The sequence below is a fragment of the Homarus americanus genome, unplaced genomic scaffold, assembly GCF_018991925.1.
Source record: "Homarus americanus isolate GMGI-L3 unplaced genomic scaffold, GMGI_Hamer_2.0 scaffold54443, whole genome shotgun sequence".
NCBI classification, from domain to species: domain Eukaryota; kingdom Metazoa; phylum Arthropoda; class Malacostraca; order Decapoda; family Nephropidae; genus Homarus; species Homarus americanus.
This window is the reverse complement of record NW_024750852.1, coordinates 3,435,894-3,446,711: the sequence shown is the minus strand read 5'-3', so window position 1 is coordinate 3,446,711 and position 10,818 is coordinate 3,435,894. Positions and strand designations below refer to the sequence as shown.

At 42.6% G+C, this 10,818-nt stretch overlaps 1 protein-coding gene across 1 annotated transcript; it reads left to right on the top strand.

Annotated features, from left to right (window-relative positions):
• LOC121854362 lies at nucleotides 1-7,347 on the top strand. The gene is made up of 2 exons (XM_042348985.1): nucleotides 1-202; nucleotides 6,532-7,347. Exon 2 carries the CDS (start codon nucleotides 6,542-6,544, stop codon nucleotides 7,055-7,057), a length of 516 nt encoding a protein of 171 aa, XP_042204919.1. The 5' UTR covers nucleotides 1-202; nucleotides 6,532-6,541; the 3' UTR covers nucleotides 7,058-7,347.
• The last annotated feature ends 3,471 nt before the right edge of the window (nucleotides 7,348-10,818 follow it).

Genomic DNA, 10,818 nt, shown 5'->3' with positions numbered 1-10,818 from the left:
GGTTCACACGTCTCAACCACGAGCTAACAGCAAGACCTTCACCTGCCTACGACTACTATCACCTAATGAGTTAAAGAAGTTTGCTGGTTGAGTTCACTCTTTTAAGAAATATAATCAAGAACAGATTATCTTTATCGGTTAAGGTGGCTGTGAAAAGAAGTGAGAAGAATTTTGTGAGTGTTTTTCTTCATTGAGTTATCAGGTGAGTGTCTGTTTGTTTGTTTCTTTTAATTGACTTTTACTAATTTTTGGTTAATGAGTTTTTTATCTCTACTGACGTGAGTACTATTCTGCCTTGAGTTATTATGTTCACACACACACATATAAGTACATACTTTAATAATTGTATACACTCATATAAATGCAGACATAAATATATACTTGTAATACACACAAACATACATACACACACATGGTTTCATATATACAGGTACAGTACATTACAGGCGTCACTGTGTTGTTGGTGCTATTAACTAGAGCAGGTGAGTCAATTAACCTTATGATTTTCTTTGGGCATTACGAGAATTTCATTTTTTTTCACTAATTACGACAAAGTGTATTAAACTACAATGCAAACGTGACGCAATTTTCACCACTAGCTGTACTTTCCATCTCCAGTGTTTGGTGAGTGAGTGAGTGAGGTGGTGTTTGGTGAGTGAGTGAGGGAGGTGGTGTTTGGTGAGGGAGGTGGTGTTTGGTGAGGGAGGTGGTGTTTGGTGAGTGAGTGAGGGAGGTGGTGTTTGGTGAGTGAGTGAGGGAGGTGGTGTTTGGTGAGTGAGTGAGGGAGGTGGTGTTTGGTGAGTGAGTGAGTGAGAGAGGTGTTGTTTGGTGAGTGAGTGCGTGAGGTGTTGCTTGGTGAGTGAGTGAGGTGTTGCTTGGTGAGTGAGTGAGGAGGTGGTGTTTGAGTGAGTGAGGTGGTGCGTGAGGTGTTGCTTGGTGAGGTGTTGCTTGGTGAGTGAGGTGTTGCTTGGTGAGGAGTGAGGTGAGTGAGGTGTTGCTTGGTGAGTGAGGAGGTGTTGCTTTGTGAGTGAGTGAGGTGTTGTTTGGTGAGTGGAGGAAAGGGGGTGTTGCTGGTGAGGAGTGAGGTGTTGCTTGGTGAGTGAGTGGGGTGAGGTGTTGGGGTGAGTGGAGTGAGTGAGGTGTTGCTTGGTTGAGTGGTGAGTGAGTGAGTGAGGTGTTGTAGTGAGTGAGTGATGTGAGTGAGTGAGGTGTTGCTTTGGTGAGTGAGTGAGGTGTTGCTTGGTGAGTGAGGTGTTGCTTGGTGAGTGAGTGAGTGAGTGAGGTGTTGTTTGGTGAGTGAGTGAGGTGTTGTTTGGCGAGTGAGTGAGTGAGAGAGGTGTTGTTTGGCGAGTGAGTGAGTGAGTGAGAGAGGTGTTGCTTGGTGAGTGAGTGAGGTGTTGTTTGGTGAGTGAGTTATTTACGTATAAGTTAACTTCTTCTTTGTGTGGACTAACTTGTTTGACGCCTTCCTGTACACAGTAAGAGCATGAACGCCATCCCTAATATAGCTGCTGTAAGTACCGATGATGTTAACTTTTTCTCTCTCTCGTTCAGGTACAGTATTTCAACATCCTGACCTTGTAACTTTATTTCTAGACAGCGAAGGAAACATTTAAGGTTTTATATTTGATCACACTCCTGTCAATACACACTGTATAGGTGAACTTTTACTCTACACAGTGACGATAGATCGGAATACGTACACAAACACTCATCCAGTCTCATATTTACCCATAGAAAGTTCCCACTGAAGCCAAAACAATCATTATAGAGAGAAAAGTTACAATATATAACCTAAATAGGACGGTAATTACTGTACACCTTCTCTGAGGAATCACCTGAGCAAATGGAGAGGTGGGGGGGAGGGGGTGGGGAGAGAGGGGGGTGTGAGTTAACTCTCCTACCAATACACTCTAAGTTTAATTATATCTTCATGTAGATTCGTTCCACACACTCGTTTGCTCATCGTAACGAGATCTTGTGTGACGGAGGCGTTGTGAGAGAAGAGAGAACTCACGGCTTTATAATTAGCTCTCAGGTTAATGGATTCATCTCTTACGATCAAGGAGGGAGAGAATAGTTTGTTTATTTACAGTAGAATCTTAAGAGATATATTGACGTTATTATCGTTATGTTAGCTGTGGTACTTTATAGTAAGCCAATTAAAGGGGAATTTTTAACTAGGAGGCTGTGGTCACGTCTACTCTCACTATAACCAATAGGATTAATCTACTCTCACATACCTGGATGTATAGAAAAAGAGACCCAAATAAAGGTTACATGTTAATAATTATCAGCGAGGTGTGTGGGGGTGAGGCAAGTCGAGGTAGAGAAGCTCCCAGGGGTCTACCTTCTCACCACCATCTCGTATATTATTCCGTCTATGCTGTCCTCCCCGCCACGACTTAGGTTGTCTTTCCGATGCTGCGGACGCTTCACGGGTTATTTTCCATCGTTTTTTAGATTATTTTTATTTAATTGACTAAATTAAAGCACATTGAAGGACTTTTTTCAACGGGAATTCATTGATACTTGTTAATGATTTATATTTGTGAGTTATATCTCGAATATGAATTAGCTAATGGATGAAGGTCTCGCATAACGTTGGCTGGCATTTATTTCCAGCCTTCCTCAATGCCTCCTCTCCTGAATTCATTTATTCCTTTGATACTTGTGGTCTTATATCTTGGTGACCAGGCCAGGGTCTCGCCTCACTCCACTGTTGACGTGTACAATACTGACTTGTCCACTCATAACTCATAATAATTATCGAACTGTGGCTTCAGATCTCTTCCACCGTGTCCTTCTCTCTTGCGTGCCGTATTCTACCATACTTATACAACCTTCCGACTTCCTTGAGTGCTGAAGAGTGTCTGTCACCCACTTAAGTCAGTACTGATATAAAGGGAATGTTAACTTTTGACTACATGACTCTGCTATCCAAAGGTTCTCCAGTATATTTTTAATTCGTCATAACCTAACCACCCTTAAGCTGATATAACCTAACGCTGACCTAGCCTACCCTAATGCTAACCTAGTCTAACTCTGACATAGCCTACCTTAATCTAACACTAAACTAACCTGTTCTAACCTAAGACTAACACTGACTTAACCTATAACCCAACCCCCCGAGGTAGCGTTAGGTGTTTAATCATCGTGTGAAATAAACTGGGAGTCAAACTTCACATGAACCCGATACTCTGATATAACACTACAATATATAAAGTTCTGTAGTGGAGTGAACGGACACAATTGATGTAGGTGTGTCAGTGTCAGCTCTGTGCTTGCATTTTGGCGGGCTGACTGAGTGTCGCCATCAAAGTATGTCACTGAGGGCTGATGTAAGTGGTCCTCCAGTCCTCTGTGTACGAATCTCACTAAAAAGAAAATTAACATGACGTAAAATGTTGTGTTTATAGGTAGAGAGAGCAGCAGGTGTTAACAAATAGTGCGTCATGTGTCGTCAGAGAGAGGGAGAAGGTAAACACACACGCCATAATCCTACTCGTCGAAGATGTGACCCTGTGCGTCAGAGACTTGGACTTAGGAGTTCATTAAAACATTGGACTTACACACACAATAAGACCTTCGGATTTAAATTTACAATAGGACTTCTATATATATTCAAGAAAACAGTTACATATTGAATTGAAAACGTCGCTATCCAGTCCAATAAATTAAAATATTATTATTTTTTCTCGGCTAAACAGAGGCGGACTTTAGCGTTAAGACAGAATAGGGTTTTTGGACTTGAGGCAGCCAGACCGTCAGCTGCTGTTGGACTTAAGTTAAGGTAGAAGGAGGTGAAGCGAGCATAAGTGTTGTCAAGTGTCGATACTTTATGTGAGTTTTAAGGGGTGTGTGTGTGAGAGCATCTTGAATCTAACCTGAAAAACACTGCCCAAGCTTTTATATACAACATAACCTAACCTAGCATAACATATCCTAACCTAACCTAATACAAAACTAACATATCATAACAAACTAACTTAACATATTCTAACCTAAACTAACACATAACATAACCTAACACCCAGGTAACGTGAGGATGATTAATAAACTTCAGGTAAAAAAAACGGAGGGGGTACTACTCTTAAAGTGATCTATATATACTTCAAACACAGTTACACCCTCAAATTAGTCCAGTGATGTAATGATTCAAGTGTGTGAAGATTAGAAATATTCCAAAGATATAGAGTATGTTGGGAGACGTAGTTAATCAGAGAGACTTGTTAGTTATAAAATATACCGTCGAGTAGGGAAAGAATCTATTAATTAAACGACCCCAATTTCAGTGTAATCTCTTATTAATATTGTGTTGTTACGCGATAGTTTCAAATGTAGTGTTGTTGTTGCTATCACTAGTTTACACAGAAATAGTCTTTGAGGTCGCTTATCAAGTGTGCGATTACTGAAAAAAATATGTATGGGGGGGGGAGGAAGGAGTGTAGGAGGGAGGGAGGGTATGAAGGAGTGTAGGAGGGAGGGAGGGAGGGTATGAAGGAGTGTAGGAGGGAGGGAGGGTATGAAGGGGAGTCGGAGGGAGAAGTGTCATGCACCTTCCCCTCGACCTTACACATTCCCCTAAACGGTATCTGTTATAATATACACCGGCAATTCACTGGATATATTCGTCTTGATCAACACACACACACACACATCTATTCAATACGACTGAGTACATAACCTAACCACTTAACCAAATCAATGTACTACAGTGTTTACGATCACGTGAAGATTAGCCTCAAGCTTATTCCACTTTAATATTCACCTAACTTAACCGAACCTGACCCTTCTCAGCGATACAGTATTTAATCATGAGGTGAAATAAGGTGACGGGCTAATCTTCACGTGATCCGACATGTCCAAGATTAAATAAATGAAAGAAGTGGACAGAATAAGGTAAACAATGGTGTGTGTGTTGGAGGTGGTGGAAACCTTGCGTGAAGTCATAGCATTTAACAGTAATCTAATATCTGACCCTGTATAATAACAAGTATGACGTCATCATTATACCATGAATCACACACACACACAGACACACACACACGTTGCATGAATTAATTTTATTCTGTTTGTGTATCGTTATCATCAAGTTGTTATTATCATGTAAACAGCTCACATTGATAAGGAAATGATTATGTTACTTTCCCCTTCCCCACACCTTCCCCTGCCTCCCCTTCTCCACACCTCCCCCTACCCCACACCTCCCTCTACTCCACACCTCCCCCTACCCCACACTTCCCCTTACTCCACACCTCCCACACCCTCCCCGACAACTTATTGCAGAGTAATTTCCTTCTGGTGCCGATGTGTGAGAGAGTTAAGAAGAGGCGGTGGTAATGAGAGAGAGAGAGAGGGGTCACTTTTATGTTTTGTGTATCATCAGTTTTTTAAAGCAACATCATCAAAAACACACACACACACACACACACACACACACACACACACAGACGAGGTCAAACAGAACATCTTTTTACATTTACTTTGTTAATGCAGCAACTATATATAAAGACGAACATAATTTAGTGTTTAATTATATGAAGGACTTTTAAAGGTCTGTAAACACGTTCTCTAAGTTGGTCCATACACTAGAGAACGCTTAGGGTCTGTAATCACACGTTGTTAGTAGGTCATGGGGAAGGAGGCGTGAGGACGAGTAGATGTTATCAGAGACAGGTAGAATTACATGTTATGTACAAATGCAAAGTAACGCAACTGCCAATTAGCCGCCCCCAAAAATAAAACTCGTGCAAGGTAGAGGTATCCAATTACCTGTATGTCTACCTGGGCAGACGAGTCTCCCTTCCACTGGAGCGCGCGGGGGAGGGGGGAGCCAAACGAGGGTGTCATTAATACAGGTGTGAGGAGGGAGGGGGGGGCCTGCTTAATCCTCCTACAATTGTATGAGAGAGAGATGGGGAGAAGGTGATGGAGTGGGCCAAGGAACCAACCTCACCACCTCCACACTCGGCCCCAGTAGCGTGACCGGGGGTGTAGTAGTGTAGGAGGTGAAGGAAGGACGGAGATGGTGAGTAACGCGAGAGGTGAGGATGCCGCAGAGTGAGGGGTAACACGTGCAGCGCTAATCACGTGACAGGTGAGGGTGAAGGTGGGGTATACATGAGAACACAACACACTATAGGCTGAATATTTATTTTATTTTTTTAGCAGATCCTGTAGGTCTTAAGTCTGTGATATTAACAATGTTCCCCTCTCTCGATACGTCAGCCGCTTTACATGAAAGTTTGTACCTTTTTGTTAATAGTAAATATGAAGCAAATTACTTTTCTGTCAGTTTGTGTGTGTGTGTAACTCACTCCAACAAGTTTCCAAGATACATTATGGTGTGTGATGATACAGTTATAGTACAGTATAGGTTAGAAGTTGTACAGATGAACGGTGATGTGTCGTCACCTGCTGTGTCTCCCAATTCCTCTATGATCTAGGTCAGACATCACACGTCCTGTGTTATGTATAGTATTAATCAATATTTTGTTACCTTGGTCTAAAGTCACGCGTGTTCCGCAGGTGAAGCAGAATGTCGCCAGCGGTAGTGTGGGCGGCGGTGGTGTGTCTTGCTGGTGCTCTTCACGCTGCCCAGCCCGACGACCCCCTTCCATCCTGGGACAACCTGCGGGGTTTCCACCTCTTCTCCTCCAGAAACCTTCCAGACGACTCATCTACGTCGCCCAGGATGCTGGAGTACGTCCTTGACGAGGTTCATGATCCTTGGGTCCTTGTCAAACATCACCCACATGTAGGGCGCGACAGCACCTGGTCACAGCGCCTCGTCAGCGACACCTCTGGTAGCAATCTTGTGGACCGCCTGCGTCGCCAGACTCGAGGGAAGCGCCATGAGGTAGTGGAGGACACCATGAACTACCTCCCACAGGAGCACCGGAAGGCCGAGATCATGAAGCGAGCCATCAGTCTGTGGGTGACTCTCCACCCCCTCACCTCCGCCTCCGGCTCCCACGCCTCCACCACCAACACCCAGGACGGCGACGCCAAAACCAGGCGCCCGTACGGTCAACGTCTCCGCTGGGGCAGATAACTTCGTACTCTCTCACGCCCACCACCACACCTTTTACATGCCTACCACCACTACCACGCCTGTTACACGCCTACCAACACCACACCAGCTTGTTGTATGTCCACCATCATGCCTACCACACGCCTGTCAAATGACCCTCAATAACAAGCCCACCACCACGCCTTCCACACGCCCTCTGCCACGCTTGCCACATCCACTACCACGCCTCCCATACGCCTACTACCACACCTGCCACATGCCCACATCACCACCCACAACCTCCCTCCCCCCAAAAAATCCCACACCCACCACCATCCCCCCTACCATTACACTACCCCCATACCACCACCACCACCACACCATCTTCCATACCACCACCATACCGTCTCACATGCCACTACCACACCTACCCCACCCACCACCTCACCACCACCCCCACAACACCCACCTCACCACCACACCCCCACAACACCACATCACCACCACCCCCGACAACACCACCACCACCTACCGCCCACCAGAGGGACCCTCAACCATCGCGACTCAACATATCGTGAAGAACTTGAAGAGTCTTACTTGGTGTTTCTCACAACTTTGAAGGTCCACAGATGAAACTTGTGACTCGAAAGGTTTAACTCCCCCGTCTTGGACCTGAATGGACGAATCACGTGAAAATTAGGCACCCCAGCTTATTTCACCTGACGTTTAAACACTCTAACGCACATTTAACCTTACCTAACCAACTCTGATCTAAGCTAATGTAATCTAACCTAACCTAACCTAAGCATGATGGTTATAATCATCAGATGAAATAAGTTTGGGGGCTAATCTCAACTTGACCTACAAAAAAGCACACACCTTAAGGGTGATATTTTACCCTGATTGTAAAAGAAAGAAAATACCTGAACTTGTTTCTTTCAAGTCGGAATCAAACTCAGATGCTGATTAGAAAGAGTGACCAGGTGAGTCTCCCAGAAATTAAAGTATATATTTTTTTTTTCAATATTGTTTACAAGATTTTTTTGAGAGGTGTTTTATTCTCAGCGCCATAACTTTAAAACGCCGTTCGGAAGAAGAACAAGTTTTTCAGCACCATAATACAGGGAAGAAGAACAAGTCTTTCAGAGCCATAACACAAAGAAGTCAACATGAAGTTCTGAAAGTTTACAAAAAGTTATCATCGCTGAAGTTATAGAAAAATCTCCATTACTGAAGAAATTCTTGAGATAATTTACAATATTTACGCGACTTCCACCTGTCTCTACCTAGCACCTGTCTCTACCTGGTACCTATCTCTCTAACATCTGTCTTTACCTGGCACCTGTCTACCCAGCAACTGTATCTCTAACACCTGTCTCTACCTGGTACCTATCTCTAGCACGTCTCTACCTAACACCTGTCTACCTGGCACCTGTCTCTACCTAACACCTGTCTCCCCAGAGTACGTAATTAGAGGCTGGATACCTGTACTAGTTTTTCATATATTTACCTCAAGAGCATGAATTACACATCTCAAAGTCTTGGAGATAATATACCATAAGAAGGATTCCTTGGTACTGTTTTAAACTACAAATACATTGATACAATATACATACATATTTACACGTATATAAACAGTTTACAATGTAGTATTTATGTATTGGAAAACTTTTATATCTCTTCTATAATTTTGTGTGTATCAGTTTACTGCATTATTTATTGTATTTATCGCATATTTATTATAATAATTAATCAGAAGGACAATGATGTATCCGTATCGCAATAAATATAAATGAATTATTAGTATTGGTTTTAGCCTCGTGTGATCTCTCTCCGGGTTTGGATTACGTAAGACAAGGAACATTTATGTTGTCAGTATAGAACCCTTATGTGTGTCTATATGATGTATCGAGGGGAAGTATTTCAACTGCCATGACTTTAAACGTCTCTCATCAGAGTTAACAAAACAAATGCCGATCGCTATCTTATTTTAAACCTTTGAGGACGGTTTCTAGTTGAGGCCGCTTCTTTGACTGGCAGGAACATCATTTGTCTGAGCCTGGACAGAATCACCACTGTCCACTGAAACAGTATCATTTCCCTGAATGGTCATTGTTGACGGGCATCTTGTAATACTGTCGGCATCACTCCAGCTTTTCAGATGAAGTCAGTTCTGCTTAGATGATGGACATGCATTCCTATGACACGTACGTGCTTATACGTTTGGTACTGCTTAAATCATATTATTTTAATACAGTTTAGATCTCCCTATCCTGAGCATTTTGAACCCCATACAGTATATACCTGGCTGGAAGGAAGGTGTGGGTGTGCATATTTATGATGTATGGGCCAAGTGTATGATTGATTTTCCACCGGTCTGCATTTTAAAAAAAGTTGAATGTTTTTAAACTGAGACGTGATTCTGATTCGTTTTTATCAAGGATTTAAAAAAATAAACTTTGTTTTGCTCTAGCACGTCACTCTTTGTTACCAATATGACAAGATAATATAACTTATACATATACAAATATTACAAGATAATACAAACAAGACAATTCAGTAGGCTTCAAAGTTAACTAAGCCTAAAGATTATTGTGATTACGGCTATTTGTCTGCAAATACAGAAATAAATGACATACAGTATATGAATATGTATGAACACAATATTAGGCTCCTAGGATGGGTGAAACTTTTTTTTTCGATTTTCTGTCAATCTTTTCACTGGCACAATCTTTCTTCAGCATCAAGCAGTTGTCTGCCATCATGTTCACATTCCACCTTCCTTAATACCTCTTTTCCATTTCCTTAATGTCCTGGTGAAATCTTTCACCTTGCTCTTCACTTAAACTACCTAAATTTTCAAGAAAATAATCTTATAAGAAGGTCGTTCAGATATCAAGACGGTCCGTCGCTCGTAACGATCTTCAAGAGTGAAGTGCTTCCCCATCTGGAGTACTGTCACCCCGTCTGGTCCCCGAGATATGCTAGGAACTGTCAGTTGGTTGAAAATGTTCAAAGGAGGGCCACCAGACTGGTGCCTGCACTTCGGCACCTCAACTACCCTGAGAGATTAGAGCGCCTGAACTTGCCTAGCTTATACTACAGACGGGCAAGGGGGGACCTAGTTGAGGTGTATAAGCAACTCACGGGGCACTACTCAGTCCAGTGTCCTTACTTGGAGCTGGCGGACGCTCGCCCCACAAGGGGTCACAGCTCAAGATTGAAGAAGCCCCAAGTCCAGAAAACTGTGAGGGCAAACTTTTTCTGAGTGAGAGTTGTGAACTCTTGGAACAGTCTACCAGAGAGTGTTGTGACGGCACCGAGTGTGAGCTCTTTCAAGACCAGATTTGACCAACACTGGAGCAGGTTCAGGTACATTCAGGAGCCGGTGCATGCCAGTACTTGTCAACAGTGCGTAACAGAGACGTGACCGATCGCCCAAGCTGCTAACGAGCCGATCAGTGATGAAGAGGATAAAAGAAAGAAAATAAAAAGAACAAGAGAAATAAGAGAATTCCTCACTAATATACCTCTACCAGGTTCATTCTGCACACCATCGAATTTACTATTTAACTTTCACTAAAAAGCTGATGGAGTTGTATGTTTACCAGTAAATTAAATTAAAAATAAATAATTAATTTATTGCATTATCATAGTTTATTAGCCTATTGTACCATTTATGCACTGGACTGGTATTTATTTATTTCCCTTTATTATCTATATTTTATAATATTTCTGGCTTCACTGCATTTTCACTTCTAACAACTCAATTAATTAATTGAATTATACATTCAAACGCATGG